The 27,151-nt window shown below is 35.3% G+C and overlaps 1 protein-coding gene across 1 annotated transcript in view; it reads right to left on the bottom strand.

The window, feature by feature from the left end:
* DGKB (diacylglycerol kinase beta) overlaps positions 1–27,151 on the bottom strand; it is a 480,803-nt gene that overhangs the window by 269,133 nt on the left and 184,519 nt on the right. Inside the window, exons 9-12 of the mRNA XM_081800920.1 lie at positions 20,406–20,523; positions 18,167–18,255; positions 17,968–18,084; positions 7,808–7,906 (exon numbers count right to left, since the gene is read on the bottom strand). Coding sequence (XP_081657046.1) covers positions 7,808–7,906; positions 17,968–18,084; positions 18,167–18,255; positions 20,406–20,523 — 423 coding nt within the window. The remainder of the gene's footprint in view (positions 1–7,807; positions 7,907–17,967; positions 18,085–18,166; positions 18,256–20,405; positions 20,524–27,151) is intronic.

Below are 27,151 nucleotides of genomic sequence, written 5' to 3'. Positions count from 1 at the left end.
GACACTCTAATTTCACTTTCTGCTACAATCTTCTCTCCTGATTCCCTCATTTTCTTACTCTGTTGGTGTTTCTGATTGTCCAAATCACAATCCTGTATTTATACTCTCATATCTCCTGTGCTCCCAGCTTTATTTTTTTCCTCCCAGCTTTAAATCTATTTTAGATCACACTGCTACCAGTATTTTCTTTCTAAAACCTGATAATGTAGTCCTCTATTTATACTGGATAAGCCCAACTCCTTGACAAGACAGGACAGACCTTCCACTATCTCAGATCTTATCTTGTCCATCTCTCCAAGCCTCACCTGTATATATAACCCTTAATTAACATTTCTTAGTTTCAAGATCTCACTCTGTCCTCTCTGGTTGCTGAGACTACTCATATGGCATTCACTGTGCATTTGGCGGTCAAATCCCCACTTATTATATTCTTCAAAAGTAAGGCATCATTTCTTTAAGAAAGTTTTCATTTACTCTTTAAATTACCCTCTGGAAGAATTAAGAGTCTGTTCTCTAGAGCCCCTATAAATTAATATTTATCTTGCCATAATATGTAATCTGCTTACCTGTCTTGACCAATAGAGTGTAATTTGTAGGAAATAAGATAAATACTCTTATCTGGATTTTTAGCTCCAGTAACTTAAAAAGACAATGGAAAGAAGAAAGGAAGAAGCAGAGAGAAAAAGATGGTAAAACAAAAGAATCTTGCACTGCAGATATTGTATATAAAAATAATGCACAGAAATTGTCAGTAATGACCTTAAAATAAAGACAGTCATTATAGTGTATAAACAGTAGATACTTATCTCTAATATAAACTCTGGTTTAGGGGCACCTGCATGGCTCAGTTGGTTAAGCATCCGACTCTTGGTTTCAGCTCAGATCATGATCTCAGAGTTGTGAGATTGAGCCCTGCTTCAGGCTCTATGCTCAGTGCAGAGTCTGCTTGGGATTCTTTCCCTTTCTCTCCCTCCCCCTCTGCACCTCCCCCTGCTTGCATGCTCACCTGCGCATGCTCTCTCTTTCTCTCTCTCTAATAAATAAATAAAATCTTTAAACAATAAACTCTAGTTTAAAGTAATCAACATTATATCATCCCTATATTTATTAGCTTTACTAGCGTATATTGATATAGAAAATGACTAATAATCAATCCCTTATTTAGAAAAAAAGGAATCTTGCTTTTAAATAATAATGTACAAAAATCATTCTATGCATGGAGAAAACTAAATTAAATCATGGAGCTAAATATAATAAAAATGGTTTTTATGATGATCTGCTTCATTTCACTGTTCAAACATAAAGTTTAAAATGCCACTTCCCCATGAGACATCTCCAGTTTTCTTTTGTTGAGAGTGAAAGAATCAGTGTAATAAAAGCCTCCCTCAAACTGAAGAATCATTATAAAAACATGTACACTCTTAGAGACCCAATTTGACTGATCATAAAAAAATAATATAAAACCTGGAATGAACATACCGACTACACTACAATTCTAGAGAAGTTGATCAAATTTGTAGCTTCCTTTACAAATTACTCTAAGAATCAAAGGGACTTTATCTAGCCTATCTCATTGATTTCTGTGATCTAACAAATTTATGTACTATTAAAAATAATTTTAGAAGTTCTGAGGCCATTATAATGAAGAGAAATTTATGGATGGGATAGTAATAAAGTTATGGATTAGCACAAAGAAGTAAATAACATAAATACATGCATCATTGCCAAATGTGGTATGCATTTACCTCTGTGCATTCTAAGGATAGAAGATAAAACATGAAAGTAATAGATCCAGGCATTGTGTTTTATCCTAAATGCATATATGGAACCTTCTTTTTTTATTATTTAATTTAAACACAATGCCTGGATCTATTGTATCCTTTCTTGGGGGCGGGTGGCAGGGGGCTAACGTGTGTGTGTGTGTGTGTGTGTGTGCGCAAATAATAAATATGTAATAATATATAATTTAAAAAAACCCATAACAGTAATAGGATTGATAGGGTACAAAAGATAACAAACCACAATAAAGAGAATTGAGAAGGATTACTGTTAGGTAATGAAGGCATCTCTAAAAACATAGCTTTTGTTGTTACAACAACGAGTCCTATATGACTTTTAAAATGTCTTTCAATGTAGGTTAATGACATAATGGTGAGTCCGAATAAAACTAAAGCAATTCAGTAAGGGACTAAAACAAATGGACCAAGTCTGTCTTTGGTTGGGGGTAAAATGTAGAACATAAGAGAACATAAAAGGTGCGTTTCATGCTTATCAGGCCATGTTCTACATGAAATTATTACAATTTTTTGCATTGTCACTTTGAGATTGGACAACAGAAATTTCCAAGTTCAATCTACAAGGAGAATCAAGAATATATTTTTTAATAGATTCCATTCAAAGGAGAAATATTCATTTTAACAATCAAGTGGGAAGGATTAATGGCCTTTTATGGAAATTAAGTTGTTTATCAAGAGTCCCCATTGAATAGATTGGAATCACTTTACATTTGTTTGGAGGCAGGATGAGGGAAGGCCTTCAAGAAATCTGCCTTTGTAAACAGTTCTGAATTTTCTTCGATATGACAGTAAATGGACCATGAGTGTCATCATTTTTGCTGGAAGATTTTTCAAAGAAAGCATTATAAGTATTCAAACACAGTCATAGGAGTATCTTGACAAAAATCTCTAAATTACATAAATTTTAAGCAATATGGTTTTTTTATAATACTCTCGAAATATGCCAGAGATTAACTGCAATTCCAGAAAACAGTGATTATATCTGATGTCTAGACTCACTGGTCACATTTCAATTTTAATTTCGGAGTAGTTGGTTTCAATCCATTTTTATGGCAATAGGCACTATCAAGACCAATTATGTGTGGAAGCCGTTGGTAGTATATGCCAATAAAAGTGTGTCATCAGTGCAAAGAAGGTGCTTACCTTGCTAATCTCCATAACAAGTGAGCACATATCTCCTGAATCATTAACTTGAAGTTAATAACAAGTGCTGGGGAGCAATTGGGAGGCTGAGAAATGTGATGCAGGATTTCTTAAAAGATAAATAACACCTAAAAAGATGTTCTAAAATATCAAAAGACTGCTGCTGTGGACCTTGACCTTGTAGTGTGTTATTTAGATGCTTCATCCAGGAATTAAGCTCCGTATTAAGTTTGTGTCACTCATTCAACAGCTAATTCCTGACTATATAGTCAAGGCAAAGGGAAAAAAAAAATCTCAATAAAAATAGGTATCTTAAGTTCTTCATTTTATATTTCCTAGAATAGAGATAGATTTATTCTATTCATGTCCATCCTGCAGTGATTCTGAACCTCACCTGCTCTTCTTCAAGAACATCAGCATGAGAAAATGGGACTCATAATTTTTAAGAAGGAAATTGTTATTGAAAAATAAAAAGGAAAACAGGATTATATTATTTGTGAAAACTAATGATATTCTTTAAACAAAAGTTAAAAATTTACAATGGGTGATATGGTGTGGAGTTATTCCTGGGATGTCAAATGAGAGTTTACAAATTAAAAAGTCTCAGAGCCCATCAGTCAGAACAGATTAAGCAATTATGTGGGCAGAACAACTGCATAATTCCTTTATATTATTAGTATTTCAATAGTTAACGGGTCCAATAGTAGTATGAGTATTTATTCCAGGCTAAAAAAGTAACCTTTAATTTCTACTTAGCAAGGTAGGGGAAATTTTAAAGTAAAGAGATTCAGGCTGATTTATTAACATATACAAAACTCCAAAAGCTTTAGAAAGTGGGTGTACTTAAGAGAACTACAGTAGTTCCAATTATCCTTGATTTCTAGGGTGCAACTGGCATATGAGGGTGTAGGTGAGTTGATCTAGTTAGAGCCTTGCTTAACATGCTAGATAAATTGGAATTCAAATAGAGAATTACTGGATATTTACTTATTTTAAATATGTTCAAATATTTAAGCAGGAAAATACTAGATTGCATTTTGGCAAGTGGATCCATTCTGCTTCCACAGAATGAAGAACGTATGGAATGGAGGCAATTCAGTAAGGATACCATTAGGACAATCCTGGAGAATGATTTGTGATGGTGACATGTGAGGCAGTTACAGTTGGGCTGAAGAAAAGAAAAAGGATTGAGAACATTAGAATAGGCTGCCCAGTGATTAATCTGATATTTACGATGAGTCATCAATGCTAATTCTTAGGTTTCTGTCTTGGGAAGGTTAGGATATGAATGTTCTAGTCACCAAGATAAGACAAACAGGACAGGGAGAGGACCTGTTTGGGGATTTGGAGAAAGGGTGAGAATGATGAGTTCAGTGTATGAGTTTTGGAGTGATACTTCTTGGGTTCCAATTCTGGTCTGTCACCTCATAGCCATGTGACGCAGGAAATTTATTAACCTCTCTGTTTCTCAGTTTACTCATAAATAAAATGGAGATAGTTATAATATTTATCTTATGGTATCATTCTGAGGATTAAACAAATTCATATGTGTCATTACCAGTGACCACAACCCCTTCATAATCTCAGTTTGCTACCCCACTCACTCTCACAACCTGACACCGATAACCTTGATTTCAACAATCTTGGATTCAACTATGATCTACAACTTAATCTTCCTAACACCCATTATTGTACCTCCCTCTTCATGTCCTTACTTCCCTCACCTCCCAGCTTAAATTCCATGGTCAACCCTTACACTCACTCTATTGCATATACCCTGAACTCCCTGGCTACTCTCTCTTTTTATCATATTTAGCAAAAACAGTCTCCTTAAGGCTAGGCTATGCCTATTCTACTCCTGGAACTAGAATAGAACTGGAGAAATATGACTGAATGTGACCAGAGAAATATACTCATCCAAGCTTACTGGTTTTATTCTAAGTTTATGATGATAAACAAGTGGCTGCTCACTACTCCCTGCCAAACAAATGGTATTTCCTTGATCCATTAAGCTCCCACTTTCCTCAGTGCCTGTTGTGTGACTTCTTCCCAATCCTCAAACTTCTCAAACATTTTATACCATCCTTGCTCTCAGCAACATCCCAGGTTCCTAATTCTCTGAGAAAAGAGAAGTGTCACATATGTTTTGTTCATTGCTGTCCCCTCAACAATTACATTGTTCTTTTTAAAATGTACCCCTGAAACAAAAAATACATTATATGTTAATAATTTAAAAAATACATAGGTATTAAAAAAATAAAATAAAATAAATTAAATTAAGATGTAAGTCAGATCATTCCCTTTTCTGGTCAAAATCCTCTAACAGCTTCCAACCTCACTTGGAATAAAAGCTAAAGACCTTACAGTGGCCTAAATTGCCCTACAGGGTATGAAAATTTTATGACATCTTTGACCTTCTCCTTTACTATTCCTCCTCCTTTTCACTTAGGCCCAGCCATTAATCTCCTTGATACCCTTCAGATAGGATAGTTTTCTCCTGCCTCTGAGTCTTTACTTGTCCATCCTTGGTGACTCCTCTGTGAAGTTACATCCCCAGAGAGTCATGTGGGTGACTCCCACACATTCTTCACCTGTTCATTCAACTATCCCCTTAGTGAACTTTCTTGACTACCCCTTTCATAACTACAGCCCCACATTTCTTCTCTTTTTGCTTCAATTTTGTCCTTTATATTTAAAGTACAACCAGGTACGAAATAATTTTCTTACTTCATTGTTTATTGCTGGAATGAACACTCCACAAAAGCAAAGATTTAATTTAGCTTTTACCATTTTACCCCCCTACCTATAATACTATTTGGCATCAACTAGACACTCAATAAATACCTGCTGAATTAATGAATGAATATGTTTAGCATAGTAGCTGGTATGGTATATGTGCTCTCTATATATGAGCTACCATTAGCACATTGAATAATGATAATATAGTGGGCATGTAAGACAGCATGGGACCTTCAAATTGCAGCTTTATAGGTTTGAGATGCAAACCTATGGATGGAGGATGAACTGAATATAAATTAACATAATAATGAAGTCAACTAAATAAACAAGATCCCACTGGGAAGAATGTTAAGAGTGAAAAGCTGTGACATATGAGGGTTGAGCAAAGGGATGCACTGGCATGGAGCAGGATGAAGTCATGAAAGCCAGGAAAGATAAAAAGGAAGTATCCAGACAAACAGAAGAAAGCCCAGGAGAGTGTGGTATAATGGCAGTCAGTGACAGGTAGGCATTCATGAAGGATGAAGTAGTCAATAGTGCCAAATATTATAGAGTAGGTAGTACCAAGGAAATGATAAAAGAGCAAATGCTGAGATGCAAATCATGATTAAAACTGTAGGAAGATTTAATGTTTGAAAATAAATCTTCAGAATCAAGAGTATCTAAAAAAAAAAAAAAGAGAGGGTTTTGTACAATCATTAGAAGATAAGAATATTCATGTAACACATGTTCTTTACCTTTGATTCTCTCAAAGAAAGAAAAGATAGAGAAATAAAAAGAATGCAATTCATGCTTGACTTTATGTGACCAGAGGTTGACATAAGTGTAGTCCCCTGGTTCAATGAACTGAGTAGGGTTTTACACAGGCAGCTAGATGGTAGGGCAGCATGATGAATTTCTTTCTAGGGTTAAAATCTGAGATCAAGGTTGCATCAAAACTAGTAAAATTACTATAATTTTAAAAAGAATGTAAACATGTAAAAACTGTACAAGTCCTTTCTCTTTAAGACAACACTATGAAAGAATAAAATAACACCCAAATTCATCTAAAATGTAAAGTATTTTTATATGGCATTCATTATTTTTAATTAATCTTATTTACTCCAGGATGTCTTATGAATCTCGCATGAAAAAAGGAAACTTAGAATTAGTTATTGCTATCCTCAGCAATGCGGAGGTATTTTCTTTTGCTCTATATTTGTAGTTTGAGAAAATGAAGAGTTTTAAATAATTTTTAAATAAAGACATTTAAAATACAACCAGTATTTTACAGATAATTACAAAATGAATCATAAGTGGGTGCAAATTGAGTAATTTGATTAATTTCTAGGTTGACCTTTAGAAAAGTATTTGTCTAACATTTCTTAGTTGTTGTATTTTTATTATATCAAGCTAAAGTTCCAGCCACTTAATTTCCATGTCATTTTTAAAAATGCAAACTGCATTAGGGATATAAAATAGTTTGTTTTGTAAAATAAGTGTTTCACTTAAGAAACAATTTGGATTTCAAAATGTAATATGAATATTACCTTTGAATATCTACTTCTCCTTCTGTCAAGGTTTGCTCTTCTCTGGGCTGACTTAGTTATGCATTTCCCACTTACATATTTATTTAATTAAGTATTTTGCAGGTGGTTAAATTTATTGTTCAGTAATAAAAAATAAAATACACCTAATGGCAGTACATAACTTTCTTTAGCATATGTGTCCTCATTGTAGGTAGCCTCTGACCCAGATAGGAGAACTCAACATTGCAGATATATAATGTGCATCCCCAGCAAAACTGCCCGTAAGAACAACTTCATTATTCTGGGAAGCTAGATCTATAAAACATGTAAAATGTAGAAGTGTTCTGCCTATACAATTTAGGGTAAGTACAGCATGACTAAGTGGTAAAGCCTGAGTCAGCTTCAGTTAGAGCATACCTTACTAAAACGTTTATTGTGCCATGAAGAAAAAAGGAAATATAGTGGGCAAAGTGTCTACTCGGCAGTAATGAGGTATTTTAGATCTATAGAGCGCTGCCTTGATCAATGGAAAATCAGCCCTGGGAGCATTTAGTGGTATAGAGTACCAGTTTGTCATAAAAACACCAAGTTAGAGCAGAATGATGAGAAGGAAAAACTCACCAGTACTACTGGACAGATTGTTGTGGGTGGTAAAATATGGTCCTTCAAAGGTCCGCAGTCACATTCAGGTTTGAGATGAGAAGCACATTTATTATGCAGCTAGGAAAGAGAAAGAAGACACTATCATTTGGAATGACAACAGCAAATATGGAGCAGATATTTCAACCGAGATACAGCAAATGCATTAAAAATACATCAAAAGAATTCCAAGAACAATTAAGAGGATCATAAAGGGAATGATGTTACATTTGCCCTTATATATCTACCTTAAATCCACCATTCAGCAACTTCTGTGACCCAGACTATATATTTTTGAATTCTGAGAAATGTTTATATTAAAAATGTACTTTAGGTTTTATACTAATAAAAGCCTGATTTCTTTGACAAACACAAATTATTGTCTCTTCCTTTGCTTATCTGTTAGCATAATCTTGAAACCACTGTGCGCTGTGGATGCTTTTTTTTTTTTTTTCTTTTTTGACCCTCCTGTTTTCTCAAAGTCATTCCAAAGTGCACAGCTCAGTATGGGGCATAATTGATCCCATCATTAGTTTTAACTTTGTAATTCAATATGTAAATGTAACCAGAGATTCAGCTCAGTAGGAGCAGGATATAAATATAAGAAGATGATTATGATTATAAAAATTTATCTTTATATTGTATTTATCAGCTCTACATTGTTAGTGTATAATCATATAATGTGTTATTTACTTTTCAACATGTATGAACCTAAACTGGTATTTTTATCCATCTTGGTCACAAGTGTAAATTAAGGTGTTATAACATAGTGCATTAAATAGTGATTTTTAAAATTGAGGTGATAGTTATTATTGGAATCATACAAATTTGCTAAAGGCATCTAGGGATTTCTCCATATTAATTTAATATACAATTATTAAAATATACAATTTAATATAAAATATTACTACTTTAGAACAATTATACATGTTAATAAAGTAACATGTTTTGTTCAAAACAAAAATGGAGCTGCATCATTTTTCAGTTTTGAACCAAAGTCACTCCATTTAAGTCACGACTACATTAATTTTCAAAACAAGCTTACCTTAGTAAGCAGTTAATTAGCAATCAAACATAAACCCCTAAAGAGTGTTGATTTACTGTTGGTGATAGAACTCCCCTGAAGGGGTATTTCTGTTGTCCCCCAATCAAAAACATCTGTCATGCTAACTCCTTGCCCTGAGTTAAGGCTACTTGGGCAATGATTACTGCACATTAGGCCACTTTACATGAAATGAAAGAACCTCTCCATATTCATCCATAGTTAGCAGCTGTTTCTCAGTGACATGTAAACTTCTAAAAGAGTGGTTTAATCTTCTTACCAAGCACTGCTGATCTATGTCAAGAGGCAAGAGGTGTTAAAGATAAAGAAGTTCAAGCCACATGTACAAAAGAACTAAATAAATAGATGTTCTGATTTGGAGAGTGAAAATTTGGTGGTGAAATATTATTAATTTATTGGACTTAATCTATTTCCTTAGAATAAATCATGGCTCTGGAATTTGGACATAATGGACAATGGATTCCTCAAAAGGTACAGTGAAGTCCTCACTCTTGGTACCTGTGAATGTGAACTTATTTGGAAATAAGATATCTGTAGATGTATTCAGGTTCAGATGAAGTTTTACTGGATGAAGAGGAGCTCTGATCCAATGACTGGTGTCCTCATAAGAAGAGAAAAATCTGGACCTAGAGGGACAGAGATGGAGGGAAGAGGCCATGGGGCAACAGAGGCAGAGATTTGGAGATGTGGCCTCAAGCCAAGGAACAGCAAGGATGGCGGGCAACCAGCAGAGGTGCAAGGAAGCATTCTGCCAGACAAACTTCAAATGGACTATGACCCTGCTAACATCGTGATTTCAAATTTCTGGCCTCCAGAACTAAAAAAGAATAAACCTTTGTTGTTTTAAGCTACTCATTTTGTGGCATTTTGTTATGGCAGTCCTAGGAAACTTACATATCAATCACTATGAAAAATGAACCAAAACCAAAGACAAACGATGAATCTTAAGGCTCTTCTGTACCAGGGTTCACAGCAAAAAGGCTGTTGCTTTTTGATCCTTTAGGACCTCTAAAACTGAGAATGCAGATTCCAAGAAGCCTCTAATTTGTAGAGGCAAGATCTACAATAAAAATCCTTGCATGTACAGAATGAGAAAGTCCTGACTTTTTCCTCTTGATGGAAGTTCGTGAAGCCTCACATGTGACTCTGAAGGACAGAGAGGCAGGGCCCTCTGAGTGCCGCACTGACCACAGATATGCTCTCTGAGGGCTTCAGCCTCCTCCACGCCTCCATTCCATGTGTTTCCAACAATTTGCAACTATGGTAAAGGATAACTACCCTTTCTGTGTGGTTATTTGAGGGTTACCAGATGTAAGAAGAGATGGCAAACATCAAATGAACTTAATGACAGCTTCTTTCTTTCTTTCTTCTTTTTTTTAAGACCTGTTTTCCAGCCAAAAGGAAAGAACTAATGACTCCAAGAGAATCACACTTGATGAGCTAAATAGAGTATGTGTATAGGGGGTAACTCTGCATATTTGGGTTTGAGGATTTCAGAATATAAGCGCCAAATGAAGCTAGCATGGGCCTTTTTAATTTGCCTGTCTCGTTGCCTGTATCCCTGAGCTTTGTGCAGGCAGCTGTGAGGCAGAATCCTGCAGGAACATGGGCAAGTAGCAGAGTCTAGAAGAAAGTTGGTAGCCATATGATCATCAGTAAAACAGGGACAGTCGGTGCAAGAAAAATCTCCTACCCCAGAAGTCTGTATTAACTAATAATGTGCAGTGATACCTTATACTTTTTTTTTTAAGCCTGGAATCTGACAGCTGCTAAATATATTTGAGTGGCCATCAACACCATGACATTGCATGAAGCCCAAAGTGTCAAAATGGAGGACACCATATGGGAACTATTGATGATTCTCCTAATTTTAAAACCTAGAAGACAAATTTGTATAGCTGGTCTAGTTTATTCACCATATTGCTCAGAGACACACTTGAAGACAAAGTGCAAAATGTGAAAGCCAAAAAAAGTAACTTAGAGTTCCCACTACTATTTATCAAGATTAAAAGTGAACATTATTTGGGGAGCCTAGGTAGTTCAGTCAGTTGAGGGACCCACTCTTGGTTTTTGCTCAGGTCATAATCTCAGGGTCATGGGATGGAGCAGAGCCCCAGTTGGAGCCCCCCACTTGGAGCCCCCCACTTGGAGCCTTCTTCGGGCTCCCTGCTCAGAGTAGAGACTGCTGGAGATTCTCTCTCCTCCCTCCCCCGCTCACGTGCTCTCTCTCCTTCTCTCTTAAGTAAATAAATAAATAAAATCTTTTTAAAAAAGTGAGGATCATTTTTTGCTGTGAACCCTAAACTACTCCAAAATAAGAATAAAAAGTCTATTAAAAATGGCAAATATCGGGCGCCTGGGTGGCTCAGTCGTTAAGCGTCTGCCTTCGGCTCAGGTCATGATCCCAGGATCCTGGGATCGAGCCCCACATCTGGCTCCCTGCTTCGCGGGAAGCCTGCTTCTCCCTCTCCCACTCCCCCTGCTTGTGTTCCTGCTCTCGCTATGTCTCTCTCTGTCAAATAAATAAATAAAATCTTTAAAAAAAAAAATGGCAAATATCAAAAAATACAAGCCATCTGATAGAATTTAAAAGTTCCTTCCTTCCCCCCACACAAAATCTTAGGTTACTGGTAATGTTTTATTTCTTGATCAGATTCTTATTATATGAGGTGTTCATTTATGCAAAATTCATTCAGCTCTACCCTTAGGATATTTATACTCTTCTGCAAGTATACTATTTTTCAATACAATTTTAAAAAGGAAAAAAGTGAACATAATTAGCAATAAAAACAATTTGCTTAAACTTGTCACCATGACATTTTACAGACAAGCATATAAGAAAAAGACACAGCTGAGTCCTTTTCAGTGTCAATAAGATGCTGAAGACTGAAAATTGTCTTAAAGATAACCCAGATCCCAAATCAGCAAAACTGTAAAGACAAAAATCCTCATCAAGAATAGAAATAAACTAGAGCATCGATGAATCCTGCCTCTTCTATAAAATGGCCAAAGGAGCCCCAGAGATAAGAAATTGTTACCTTAAGTGTTTTTATTTTGATTCATGGGTGTCTTTGCATTTTTTAAGAGTAAGGCATAGAAATCCTTAGGCCATTTTATTTTTGTATGTACAGAAATTCTCTTTTGTATTAAGCAAATCAGTCCCATATCTAGGAAATTCATAAAATATGAACCAGCTTCTCCTTGAAGTGAATTAAACACTTGGAAATAATTTCAGAGTTTTTGACAATTTCCAATGGCACCTAATTTACAGCCAGATCTATGTTTATTGGGAAAAGCGATCTCAAGTTAGGCAGAAAAAGAAAACATGTGAGAGCATGTATGTGTGTGAATGTGTGTGTGTGCATGCGTGTGTTTTTACAGGATGGAGTTGTGAAAAGAGTTGGAGTACTATATTGAGAAGAAAGCACTGGAATCTAACAAGTCAAAGGAGGAAAAAATAGAAAATAAATTTCCATATGTATCTGTAGGAAAATAAGACACAGAAGTCATTCTTCTAAAGAAAAACTAAGTGACCTGATTTAAAGGAACATTGTTGGCTTATACATTCTTTTGTTTCTAACATTTTGCAAATTCAGGGTGCTGCTTTAATGCAGACATTTGCTAAAGCATAAATGTTCCTATTGGAAAGGCACTGGAAACCTTTAAACACTCCTATTCATAACCTAGTATTTTAATAAAGGACTAGCCCTACATGATACCAAAAGTAAAAAATTCATAGCCATAGTAAGCTTTCTTTTGTCAAGTTTAAATGAAATGTATCACCCTCCTATCTTGCTGAGTCCTACCTCACCAGGGACATTTTACTACAACCAGGAGCAAATTACAACTTGTTTTAAATAGAATGTCAAGGAAATACACTCTCAGCAGAAATGAACTCATATTCACAGTGGGATCTTAGGAACAGAGAATGTAAGCAAGAGAAGGAAAAGTGAACCAATGAAGATATTTAGCCTGGCTGACTGAATTATAAAACACAAGAAAATGGTTGCATAAATGCTAGAAGATAGTTCACAGTCTTCTTAGGAGTTTTCTGTTTTTATTTTTTTAAGTGGTTAGATTTGCAACAGGATATAAAGCTCAGTTTCCTAAGAGCTTAACTTCATATCTACAAGATGACAAATTAGTTTCATTTCAAGAAGCCACAAGTGCTGACTAAAAAGAGGGTTTAAAATGAGTTCTTATCTTTAATATTTGTCTAAACCTACTTGTATGCCTGGTACAGATTTAGGTATTACAGGATGATCTTCTAAAAAAACAGAATTTAAGACGTGCATTTAAAATTCAATATTTAACATTAAGAAGACAAATATATCAGTCATTAAAGTGAACTTATCAAGGACCTCCTCTAAGCTCCATACTCTGTCAAGCATTTTAGGTGATGAGGAAAAAAAAATGTATATTTTTGACCAGGAGCTCGATCACAATGTAATCTAAAAGCGTGCACAACCTTAATATGCAGACATGAAACCTCTGGAGAGCATTTAGTCTTTCCTTCTGGTATGGAATAAAAGTACAGAAAGTATTCAAAAAAGGAGAACTCTTAGTGTCAAGGAAAATTTCAAGGCAGATACAGAACTTAATTTGGTTTTTCAGGTGTAGTTAGAATTGAAGGGGGTACACTCAAGGGGATGGAGTCAGAAAAGTCACAGGTAAGGGGGAAGCGTGGCTGCCCAAGGGACTGCCAATAGCTCTCCACATCCACAGCAGGGGCTGTGTGTAGAAAGGAATAACATATACGTCATGTGCTTAGGCTTGGGTCTGATATTTGAGGAACTGAAAAGCAGGTCGGGTAGGAGGAAGTGAGGGCTGCATTTATTATCACAGAACTATTATAGGGTGCTGAAGGTGGCATATGATAACAAACTAGTATTTTCAGAAGATGATTCTGGAGGTGGTTTGCAGCCTGCATTATAGGAAAAGTACCTTCTGTTAGGGAGATAAGCCAAGAGACTCTGACTCTAATCTAGTTAAGAGGTGCTAAGAGTTTGCACTTGGGCTGTGAATGATGGCTACAAAAATTAAAATCCAAGAGAGATATTTTAAGGAGAAAATGTCAAGGCTCAGTGATAGGTTGAATATATGAGAGAAAGGTGAAAGACAAGAATAAAAGAAATTGACTTCTAACTTTATTTCCAATGACTGCAAGCATGATGATACCATGTCTGATAGAAGAGAGAAAGCTGGAATACTTGCTTTTTGTGAATATAAATAAATCCGCTTAGTCTAAGATTTAGTGAGATCCAGGACCACATGGTTCTGGATGATTTTAGAATATGCAGATGCTATTCTATTCTGACTTAGACTGGGCAACTAGATCCTTCCAGAGGTGAAAGAGAAAGGGCATGAGTAATATTCATGGAGTGCCTTCTGTGAGCCAGGGGTTGGATTTTGTGCCCCTATGGTATTTTACCCAGTTTTCACTACAATAATAATTGTCAATTACTGAGTACTTATTATGTGTGAGGTCTTGCCCTAAACACACCTACACAGATTTTTTTTAACTCATTTAATTCTTATAACAATCCTGTAAGATAGGTATTGTTAACTCCATTTTACAAATTAGGAAACTGCCTGGTCCAAGATTAAACAACTACTCTCTTAATTGTTGGACAGCAAACATGTTAAGAATCTGGTCAGCCTGACTTATAAGACTCAACCCATTTCCAAAGATAATACATAAAAGAAAGCAATAGCCTTGGGGAAACTTGTGAAATGAAGCCAAGTTTCTTTCTCTTTGTTTCTCTTTGCAATCTATTTCCTATAGACTCCGTTCAGATAGGTCTTCCTAAAGCTTGGCATTGCTGGTACCAGAGCCCATCTCTTTCACAACTTCTGCTAGATATTTGCTATATTAATAGTACTTTCTGGGAAGCATGAGGACAGAAGAAAGGAGATTCAGTCTGTTTAAAGGCAGTCAGTAATAGTAGGAAAACACTGGGGTCGAGAACAGATCAACCTTACACTAAAATCTTCCATAATGGTTCAAGAAGAAAGTATAGGTTATACTAAATATATAAATGTTCTGGGGTAAATATATTTTGTTTAACCTAGGTACGAAATCATTAAATTAATGAATGTGTCCCTAAAATGGCTTACAGTTAAAAATCCAAAAGTGCATAGAAAATGAACTTACTTTTAAGAAGGCTACATATTCTTCTGGATATATGAGAACTTTAAAAAATATTATGCGAGTCTTGTTTCAAGAACCAAATACCCATAGGACCTCTAGAGATCAGGGTTTGTGAAAAATAAGGCCGAGGCTCACCAGAAGGCTCTGGACTTTGCAGAGCTTAGTAAATTGGCAGCCATATATTTTTTTTTACTCTTCCTTAAACCCCTCAGTGCTCCCTTGTTTCCTAAGCAGAACCAAAGGATTTAAAGACATTTACGGTTTATGTTGTGCTCTGCTAGAGTGGCAAATAGAATCATCTTCATTTACACACTGATCTTTACTTAAGAATAAGATGTTAGGGGCATGTTGTCTGAATTAATTTGGGCATGGAACCCTGAGATTTTTAAAAGTATAGTTTATTCAGAGGCAACACCCTCTTTCCTACAAAAGGGAGGCCCAATTTCTTTTTTCAAAATTTTATTTATTTATTTATTTATTTATTTATTTGAGAGAGAGTGTGGGGAGGAGAAGCAGAAGGAGAGAGACAAGCACACTTCATGCTGAGTGAGGAACCCAACGCAGGGCTTGATTCTATGATGCTGAGATCATGACCTGAACCAAAAGCAAGAGTTGGATGCTTAACTGACTGAGCCACCCAGGTGCCCCAGGGAGGCCCAATTTCTTACAAGGCTGGGGCCAAGATTAAGATCAAATATAAATGTACAACTGGTAAGTAGCAATGTAAGAAAGAGGCAGCAATGTAGATTTATGGAATTACAGATAAGAGGAACATTAAAATGTAAGAAAGAAAACTAGGAAAACAAAATGGAATATAAAACAAGAAAAGAATCTAAATATTCCTTGACTATCAATAACAGACTACTAGCAATGGTAACTTCAAGGAGAGTCATTTCCATAGAATGGAAAGGGCAGAAGACATATTTCATGGAGATTAAAAAAGGAAAGAAAGAGATCAGTCAAATAAAGAAAATTCTAGAAGCTCACAAACCTTTGTATTAGGAGAGGCAGTAATGCATATTTTTAGAGTATTCAAAATGAGTGCACATTTAAAACACATTAATTTTTAGGGTGCCTGGGTAACTCAGTCGTTAAGCATCTGCCTTTGGCTCAGGTCAGGATCCCAGGGTCCTGGGATTGAGCCCCAGTTGGGCTCCCTGCTATGCGGGAAGACTGCTTCTCCCTCTCCCACTCCCCCTGCTTATGTTCCCTCTCTTGCTGTCTCTCTCTCTGTCAAATAAATAAATAAAATCTTAAAAAAAAACACATTAATTTTTTAAGAAATAAAAAAAGAAAAGAAAAATAATAAACCTAAGACATCACATTTGAAATTTACAAAGAATGGGAAAATAACTCGAAATACAAACGAGAAATAAATTCCGATATTCTCCAAATTCAGCTTATGTTAAAGTAAAGACAACAAAGGAAAGATGCACTATACTGGGAAAATAAGGGAAACAGGCTTCTACAAGACTGAAACAAAAACTACATAGATACTTAGCAAAAAAAACCCTAATATTACATAATGTATACAAATTTTTTAAAAAATTAAAGAGTTGTGGTCTTCTTAAAACTGAGGACTCAACAAGTTTAAGTAATCCATATGTGTAGTTTAAATCATTGTCAGACATTTTATTATAATAACCAAACACTTCAAAAAAATAAAACTCTTTCATAATTGAGGAAATTTCAACTGTAAATGTAATTTAACCAAGTAATAGCTGAAAATGATTGCAGAAAATGTGTTCATTAAAAAAAAAAAGTATGTAATCGTATTTTTGAAATGCAAGTCACAGTTTGTTTCTCTCATTATCCTGTGTGTATGCATATGCGTGTTTAAGAAAAACTGTAAATGGTTTGTGGGGTATGGGGTTGAGGGGCACTACAGAAAAATGTACTTAACTGAAACACTGCTCCCTACTGTTTTAATCCCACAAAAGCAAGAACAATTTCTCCTATAACAGGAGGGCTCATACACTAGCTGGAAAAACAAAACAAAATTAACGTGTGTGTGTGGGGGAGGGGAAACAATCCCCTAAATATTTTTGTACTCTATTATAAAAATGACATTCTAATTAATTTCCAGAAATTACACACAAAACTCTAGCATTACCATCTAACAACTGCATTTATTCCAGAAGTTATTTGAACCAGGTGTTGATAATTATGCAAACCAGGCAGAGTCCTAAAATTTCCCAGAAAAAGACCAATTTACCTCTTCTTTCTCAATTGTCAATATCATTATAATGACTAGAGTTTATATCTATAAACACTATATGTAAATACCATAGGTAAAATCTTATACCTCAAATATGATATAAGTGAAGGAGCAAGGCAACAACATGATGTGAGGAAGGGCAAAATAAGTTCTTAAAAGGATCAAGAACTAAAATATGGACCTACTTGTATGTCTACCTAGCCATGTGGTCAACGACAATTTGCTATGTTTTTCTTGGTCTTAGTGTCTTCACTATATAATTAGGTCTTTGGATCACATTACTCATCTGTCTACCCTTGTAAGCCCATAGATTCTGTGATTAAAATAAATTTACAACATGTGAAATAGAAATTTCTTCCAAAATAGTATTAGGGATGAAGGGAGAGCTGAATTCTACTCAGACTGTGTCCTGCATGCATCGCTCACCCCTAGCCATGGCTTCTCATCACCTTCCTGGTACCTCCTAGAGCTCAGTGGAACATAGGTGGAATCTGCATAATGGTATAATCTCTAAGGTTGTCACTAGCTCTAAAATTGTGGATTCTGTGAGGACAAATCTGACTTCGACCCTTATCCTTTTGGGAGATATATGGTTTTATGCTTAGTCTAAAATTCAGCATGATCATCCTGGATAAAACTCTTGGAAAGTATGGGATACACAGTCTCCATTGTGAGTGAATGCTAGAGATTTGTTCTCCGATGTTACTCACTGTGATCTGACACCAAACACAATGCAGTCCTGTCAGGCCCTGGTAACATTTAACCGTTTTGTGGCACTTATCACACTTGGTTGGGCAGTTACCTTCAACCCAGTAGTGATGCATGACCTAGAGTAGAACAAGAGCACTTTGATAAGAAGAGGCATCCATAACCACCACCCTAAGAAAGTAAGCAGAGCCGCACACTTACATCAGTGTTCTTCTTGGACTTCACATAAGTCTTGATGCAAGAAGGAGGTGCTCTAGCCACACAGCGCTCATGGACCGTATACTTGCAAACTGAAAAGAAACATGTACACACAGTCAGAGCTAATCCTGGTCCTGATTGTAATTTTATAGGGAAAGAATGACATTAACAGAACCTCATTTCATATCCACTGCTCCCTAATCAATCCAATCAGCTACATCAAGAAAAAGTCTAAGTTGACTGTTTTTGCCAGGGAATACAAAAGGCCAATTAGTACAGGAAATATTATGCATGTGAAAAACCAAGACTCCTCTATCATGGCATAGCAGGAAATGCTTAATTAAATCAAGCCTCACTCAAATTTTTCACAATAATTCCCAGATGACAGAAATATTAAAGACAAATTGATGACTGCCAAATGGCTTGGTGTCATTTGCTAGAAGGAAGAGATCTATATTTTACAAAGTATAGGCATGAGAGCAGCTGGAGGGCATGGAAATAAAAGCCCACGAGTTTATGCTACTTTCTCTATTGATTTATCTAAACCTTAAATGGCTGATTAGTCCATTTCCAGAGAGTAGATTTCATCACACATGCCAGGCCTTCAGTATAAGTTTATCCCTCATTTGCCATCATGGTACTGTTTGTCAAAAGGAACAACCTTTTCTGAAAATGTATAAATAAATAGGACAAAAACTAAAGAAAAAATGACCATGTATCCCTCTCAATGAAACAAAAACAAACCACTACATAGAATTAGAATGAAAAATACAAAATCTACATAATAGTCATATAGTAAAACTGTTCCAAAATATCCACATTGTGATTTCCTTTGGTGATACTGAGAAAGAAGCCAGACTTTTTCTTCTTTCCCATATTGGTGATAATGTTGAGGAATGCATTTGCCACACTGGTCAGTTACAATTTGTGAACAAAATTCTCACTCTCTATATGACATCACTCACATTATTTGAGTTACCATTTTGTTTCATATGCTCCCATCCGTAGAATCTACCATGAAAAATTCTTTATTTTAAAAATAACAAGACTTGAAAAACAAATTACTTCCTTTGTACATAAAGAATGTTCTACCATAACTAGCCTTTCAAATGTGGCCACCAGAAACTGCCCTCTGAAGTGACATATTGCAATTTCATATAACCTTATTAATATCACTTAAATGTGGTTAATTGATATCACTAAAACATGGTTTTTAATGTCAAAGAATACATCTGAGAGGAAGTCAATTCTCAGATATACTACCAAAGATGCTGCTGCCTAAAAATAATATTGGAAAACCATATACTGTATGGAAGCCAAATAAGAAATTAGATTTAATGTAAATGCACAAAAAAGGGCTGTGTTTAATAAACTTGATATTTTCAGTAACTCCATAGAGAGCAGAAAAGGAAATGGATGGACAAATTGCTGGACCAAGAGAATGTCATACTTCAGTGAGGAGGACACAATATCCCTTGTTTTAACAGGGGCATTAGAGAATGTAACATTTCTCGGGTATAAATATTGTTTATTTAAAAATACTTAGGTGATTTTTATAAATTAATTGTTATATATTCCACCAGAAAATTCTAGTGGGCAGTACTCACTCAACAGAATACAATGAAAATTGCAAAGATAAGTGTACTGAAGTGGAAATAATGGCCACAACTCATGAGATGGCAATCCTTCAGGTTCCAATATCCATTAACTATATAGGAAGGTTTTCCTCATGATAGCATTAAAAATCATCTGCCTGAGGTGTAAGATTGGTTTGTATTCTTAATTTGAATGCAAATTAATAATCAATTAATCCAATTGTTTCTTAAAAGACCTAAAAGAATTGGCTCATTATAGGAAGACAATGTGAATAAAGTGGCTAACTTGAAAATTAAAGGACAAATATAAGTTAAGATACAAATATGAGAAACCAGTGGGTATTTTCATAATTATCCCAGAAAAAAAATGGGAATCATACGTAAGTCAAACTACAATGGAAAGAAAATGGCTGATGAATTGGCAAATGCCCTTAACTCTTTTCCAAAGGGAGAGTTTCCTAAAACTGAAGAAAGTTAAAGCTAGAGTGACCTAAACATTTAGGAACATACTGCAGGGAAACATAAATCCTAGGTACAGGGAGGGTCAGAATGATTTCTTAGGTCTCCATCTACAAATAGGACTCTTCCATGAAATCAACCTTTCTTCATTGGAGGCGATGACATTCAGGCAAAGCAAGTATACTCACAGGAACAGCAGAGGCCCTGCTTCCCCACACCGATCAGCATGTTCAGGCAAAGATTGCAGTAGGCAGGTTTGTTAAAGTGCTTGAGTCGCCACACATGCTGTCCATCATCCTTCACGTTCTGCACAGGACGTAAGAGAAACAGATTTCACTTAATGAAATAAACAGAGGAATATGCAAGTGCCAATAAAACTCAGAGCTGGACGGAGGCATTTGAAGACAATCTGTTATTTCATCCCTGACTTTCTCCAAGATCGCCAAAGAGTCTAGAAAAACACATGTGCTCTAGTGGAATGAGATCCTGCTAACAAATCTCGGATACTATAGCAACGCACACATTCTTGTCTAATGTCAACAGTCCAACAGCATGTCCCAAACCATCATAATGACCTGCCAAACTGAGCACTCCCTAAGAACGAGAACATGTCTGTCTCTCCTTTGAATATTTTATCCTTAGCACAATTCCAGAAACAAATAAATGAATAAAGAAAGAGAAAACACTCTTCAGTGGAAGAACCTGACAAATAAAAACTTGGAAAGAATGTTAACCCTTGCTTAGTAGTAGGAATGTGCAAATTTCTTGAGGGTGGGGTCTTAAAGGAGGCAGAGGGATGGGACAGAATGGGATGGGAAAGCACAATACTTAAAGGTAAGTTATTGGTAATATTTTAAGACATCAGTTGGGGATTACTTATAGCTTATAATTTACATCAGCATATTTTTATATGTCACGAACAGCAAATTTTAAAAGGTAAATTTTTTTAAGGACCTAATTATATTATCGTGTTGGTTGTTCCTCTTTTGTAAAATATGAATGATTTTAATCTCATAGATAGGTGCTAAAATATTAAAACTATATTACTGTATTTATAACAATTACTGTAGTTATTTGCTGCAATAAAACCTTAGGTTTAAATTAATTCACATTTAGGATAACAACTATAATTATGATTTATTTTTCCAAGTAAAACTATATAATATCATAATAGCTATTTTTCTAATAGGTATTTAATTACATCTGTATTGTTCAGATTGAAGTAAAATGAAATAGTATGATGCTCATGAGTCTCTTGAATTCCTTACAAGAAGGTCAAGATACTAAATGAAGTTATTATATATCATTACTTTTGTCACTATCATTTTCTGCATTCACATGTAGCCCTTGTACACCATTCACCAACTTGTATCAAATTCAGATTCATTTTAGACATCACTTATTCTACAGAAACCATTATAGGACATGATTTTTCACATTAGCCTAATTGTCATATTTTTCAGAATACATTCACCTAATAAAACTTTTTGATCACCTACTGTGTGCTGGGACACTAACACAATTTCTGTAGTAGTGGGCCAGCATACACATGTCCAGATCATTTAATTTCTCTTGATACTAACATATTAATAATGCATCCCAACCACTTTTTCCTATTTCTAGTCAAGTGATAAACCACCAAATTTGAAATACTTGATTAAATCCATAGTAACTAATTCTCACATTAGAACCAGAAATGTCAAATTTGCATCATAATATGAAACATTAATGAAAAAGCTTCCTGGGAGATAATTCTCCATGGGTGTCTTGAATTTCTGCACATTTTGTAAGCAGCAGAACTGTCCTTTTTTTTCCAGGCTATCTTTTCAATGATATTTGAAAAACAAACAGCCTTGGGCAATAGAGATGTATCTCCCTCCAGAGGAGAGGGCAGGTTTACTTATTGTCCAGTATAATAAAAATAATCTCTCCCTTCTAGGAAAAGGTCATGCAGGTTTGTTTACTGCACATTACAAAAGATTTAGTTTCCCCAAGCCAAGGATTCCAAGCTCTGATGCTGTGCATAGTGATTCCTTGGGCCACACTCCATCACCCCTGTGAGACTCTACAGGCCAGGACAACTAGCTCAGACACGCAGCTCCTATTGTTTGCTTTGCTGTAAATAAAGAAGTCCTTTGTTTCTGACCCAGGTGTCTCATGTCCTCTGTCAGTATTCATGAAATGTTAGCAAGCTAACTTGTTAACTTACAAGTAGGGTAACTCTCAGACCCTTCACAGTTCTTGACAATGCTCAGATTCTTTTTTTTTTTTTTTTTTTTTTTTGACAAAGGACTAACAAGCTCTCAACAAAAGCAATTATGTAGAGAGTGTCATGGAGAGGACATCAGAAGACACTAGTGTTTCAATTTTCTTCCACAACTTAAGAAATAGGCTTTATAGTAATTTCTGAATCCAGTGCTGGTTTGTTTGAATCACAAGATTTCTAACATCATTATTATATGAAGGGAACATTTTATATATTTGTTTAGCATTACTGTATTTTTCAAACTGTCAACATCTTAAAATTGCTATTCCTTCAAATAAGAATAAAACATCCTGAGTGAAAAGTTTAAGTAATGGGGTTGTTAATTTAATATATAGATATAGAAATAGATAGATAGATAGATAGATAGATAGATAGATAGATAGATAGATAGACGGATAGGTATAATATAGAGATGTAGATAAATAAAGTTAGCTTAAACTAAGATTCTTAAGTGAAAAGAGGAAAGGGAAAAAACCTAATTTTCATATGTATTACTGTTCTCATAATCCTTGTCATTTTATTTTTAAATGAGTGTCCATTACATGTGAATAAGCCTCATCCTGTTGAAGAGCACATATGGACTAAGTTAGCTGGCATTTTCCTTATCAAAAAATAAACAAGTCTGAACGTGGGTGTTCTGTCAATCAGAACACTTAGCCATGTTACAGGCTGCAACTGATGTACGAATCCATTACCCAGACATAAAATACTTTACCAAAAAACAAATTAAATAGCTTTATAACTCTTAACCGGATACATTGCCAAAATATGCAAAGGATGAAATATGTATGTGACTTCAAGAGAAGAAATTGAAACCAGGAGCCAACTATTTCTCAGCAGTGCAAATTATACTCCAGCGCTCTGTATTTTCATGTCTTGTCTTGTTTGTCTTATTTAGATGGTAAACTTAGTGGGGGATGGGGAGAATCTGTCCCTTACTATATTCTATCAGCCACTAAAGCATAGTCCTATTAGTACTTCTATTGCAAATAAATATTTATTGTCATAGAAAGGAATTCATTTTCTAAACAAGAAATGATGAAGAAATCCAGAAGGTTCTATTCCTGGCCTACTACAAAAATGTACATAAGGCATTTCACCTTTCTTCTTATTTTCCTCTCTAATAAAATGAAAGCACCTACTTTCCTCTACCGGGCCATGGTGTGAGCTTTCATTATACAATATCTGTGAAGTCAATTTAGCTCCTCAGAAGACTGGTGTTATATAAACAGCAAATATTATTACCATCATTGGGTTGAGCTGTGTAACATCTCAATGTTTCAGCCAAAAGACTTGAGAAGGATGTTTGTAGGTTTAACTATACTTTGTTTCATAAAAATTTTGTTCTCACTTTTTCATTACCAGACATCACTCTTAAGAGAAATTTATTCCTGATATTTATAAAACACTATGTTTTAAAATTGAAACAGTTCAGTTCTGTGAACTGATTACAACAGAGAAATACTTAATGAAATGTAAGCAAGTTCACATGGAGAAGGAGCTCCATGTTCTTCCTCCCCTTTTATTACCCTATAGTCAAAAGGAGGTTTCAAAGGCAAGAATGCCCTTGGAACTTTTTGAAACCTATTTCATTATTCTAGTGATTTCTGAAATTTTAGTTTTTCCTTAAATGCATCCAAGATCACACATCATGTTCAAGTGAACTAGAACAATTATAAATAATATCATTTTTTCAAAAGACCAAGGAGAAATTGTACTAATGTCATAGCCAAAATGCTCCTAACCTCCATACATGACCACATCCCTGTTTTAACTGACCTCACTTAAAACACATTTAAGAGCTAATGTTGCAAATTAATTCCAACTCCTTAAATAATAGGGACCATTAAATTACCTTACTTTTCTACTCAAGGTCTCCAAAAAATTATAACAATACGAAAGAAACTGCTCTTTTAGACAAAAAGATGAGCTATATCAGGTCTGGACAAAGAAAATGCAGAGAGACATTTTAAATTTCTGAGTGGAGTTGATATCAACTGCTTATCTCCAGACCCCACTTTCTTAGGTCAGCCTCAGGCCCTACCATTCTTGGGTTCAAATGAAAATGCACCAGCCCATCACATCGCATAGTCATTTCCCTTGAATGACCCAATCTGGAATCTCAAGACTTGTTGCATTTATCCAGCTTCAATAATTCCTTTCTAGATTGAGCAATGTATAAACAGCAAAACAACATCTCAACCAAATTAAATCTTGAAAAATAGAGTGAGAGGCATTAGTTTTCCAAATATAGCTTAGTCTATTAAGAATGCATCATCTTTAGCTCTCCATTATATTCAGGAATTTCACCAGGAAATAGATTCCATCAGAAATCAGGAGGCACACCAAACAGTTACTTTCACTTTACTGAGTCAGGTGAAAAAAAATACATCCTAAAACATTTTGATCAACAGCAAGGTTTAAATTACATATAGTGTTTAAAGTCCAGGATTCTGAGAATACATATAGAGAAATCAAAACACATATCCATTCAAAAGTCATACATGCCAGACTACAATCCAAGACTAAGAAGGTAAGGGAGTCTTATATTAAGCCAGGCTCCTACTTAAATGTGTATTTCTGTTTTTATGATAATATGAATTCAGGAATTTTCCTTGAAAAATCTAATAATGATCCAAGATTACAGACTCTAGGAATTGGAGCAGTACTAATTACCTTGTTCACCTAAGAAAAGGAATGTCCAAACTGACATAATATTAGAAAAAGAAAAGGATATTCTTGCCTAGCTTATTTTTTTAATTTATTTTTTTTAATGTTTTATTTATTTATTCATTCATGAGAGTCACAGAGAGAGAGAGAGGCAGAGGCAGAGGGAGAAGCAGGCTCCCCGCCTAGCAGGGAGCCCGATGCGGGACTCCATCCCAGGACCCTAGGATCATGACCTGAGCCGAAGGCAGACACTTAATGATCTGAGCCACCCAGGAGCCCCTTGCCTAGCTTATTTTTACTGTGTCCAGAGAGGATGACTGGCTAGCACAAAATGACCTCATTAGTTAATAATAGAGCCAAGGTAAAGATCAATTTGTTGAACTTCACTACTACCATACTATCTCTTCATTAGTCCACATGTCTTGCTGGGGTTATCTTAAGTGAGTTAAATAATGGGTATTAGATTCCTTTCTCCTCAATGACTAAAAATAAACTAAAACTCTTTCTGTTTGTAATATGAAAGATTAGTGACAGGATAAATCAGGGGTCAGAAAACTATGGCCCTTGGGTCAAATCTGACTGGCAAACTATTTTTGTAAATAAAGTTTTATTGGACCATGGCCTCGCTCTTTCCTTTACCTAGTGTCTGTGATTGCTTTTACGCCAGCTGTAACGGAGGAATTGGGCATTTGCAAAAGAGACCCTATAGTCCACAAAGCCTAAATTATTTACTATCTGTTCCCTTACAGACAAAGTTTGCTAATCACTACAGCAGAGTTTATTGCTAGATGCAGTTAATTTCAAATAAAATATTTTCATTCAAAATTGAATTTGTAAAATTCTTCCGTGAGGTAAACGCTAAAGGAAGAATGAGTAAGTCTCCTGTATAGATGACTATGCCTTGTAATCAAATTCACAAGTGCCACCCAAACTCTCAGTTTTCCTTCAGACCTAAGAGACTGTACCATTTCATGTTGTGTATGCTAAGTCTGATGGACTTCTTATAAGAGAAAGGATAGAGATAGAGAGTCAGGTTCTGATAAACTACATTTCTGATTTTGGTTCCCAAACAGGTAATATTCAAAACAGAGTAGCTTTTTAAATTCTGTTGATAGAGAAAAATAAACTACAATGAAATCACAACTGTTCTGCTTTGCATTAGAAGTAAGGATTGCTCTCCCAAGGCAATGTTCATATCTGTGTAATTTGGCTAGTACACCACAGTCACTTTCAAACACACCATGGTATTTAACATGCACTCTCAATTAGAATCTACTCCCTGAGCTCATAATTGACAGAAGACAAGAATATATAGGACAACATAACAAGACAGGCTGCACAATAAATGGTTGGATTCAACCTAAAGCTGCTAGATTTCCAATTTGATTAGCAAAAGTGGGGGGGGGTTAGGGGGAGGGTTGGAGAAATGGCATCATGAATCACATTCTCTATAGGTAATAACATAACACATTAACTGCCTACAGAAAAGGAAATAAATCTCAATTACTAAAAAAAGTCCCTCATCACTCAGTTGTCATTGTGTCATTCCTGCTTTGTAAAACACGTTCCATGCCTTGGAATTAAAAAGCTGTTTCTAACAAATAAATGCTGTTTTGTGATCATAATTACATGCCTTATACATTTTATTAAAAGACAATTCAAAAGATTATTGGCTTATTCTTTTTTAAAAAAAGCGAAGGAAAAGGGATTTAACTCTCTGAATTGTTCCGTACAGCGGAAAAAAAAAAAAAATGCCATCTCCTACTTAAATTGAATGTTAAACGATGTTGTCCTGCCATCTAGTGGCCTTGACTGGGAACACAGTTTTGAAACGTAGTACTGGGTACTGCTTTGAAACCCTAAATTGATTTTTCCTGTTAAGCTCCAAAAACATCTCCTATGACTAAAAACACAAACCATAAATTTAAGAATAGTGTTATAAAGTAAATTAGGTATGCTTAACCTGACATAAATTAATGACAAAGAATTCTCATTCAG

Source organism: Leptonychotes weddellii, chromosome 12 (assembly GCF_054177405.1).
Source record: "Leptonychotes weddellii isolate Sample4059 chromosome 12, ASM5417740v2, whole genome shotgun sequence".
Taxonomy (NCBI): domain Eukaryota; kingdom Metazoa; phylum Chordata; class Mammalia; order Carnivora; family Phocidae; genus Leptonychotes; species Leptonychotes weddellii.
This window is presented reverse-complemented; position numbering and strand designations above follow the sequence as displayed.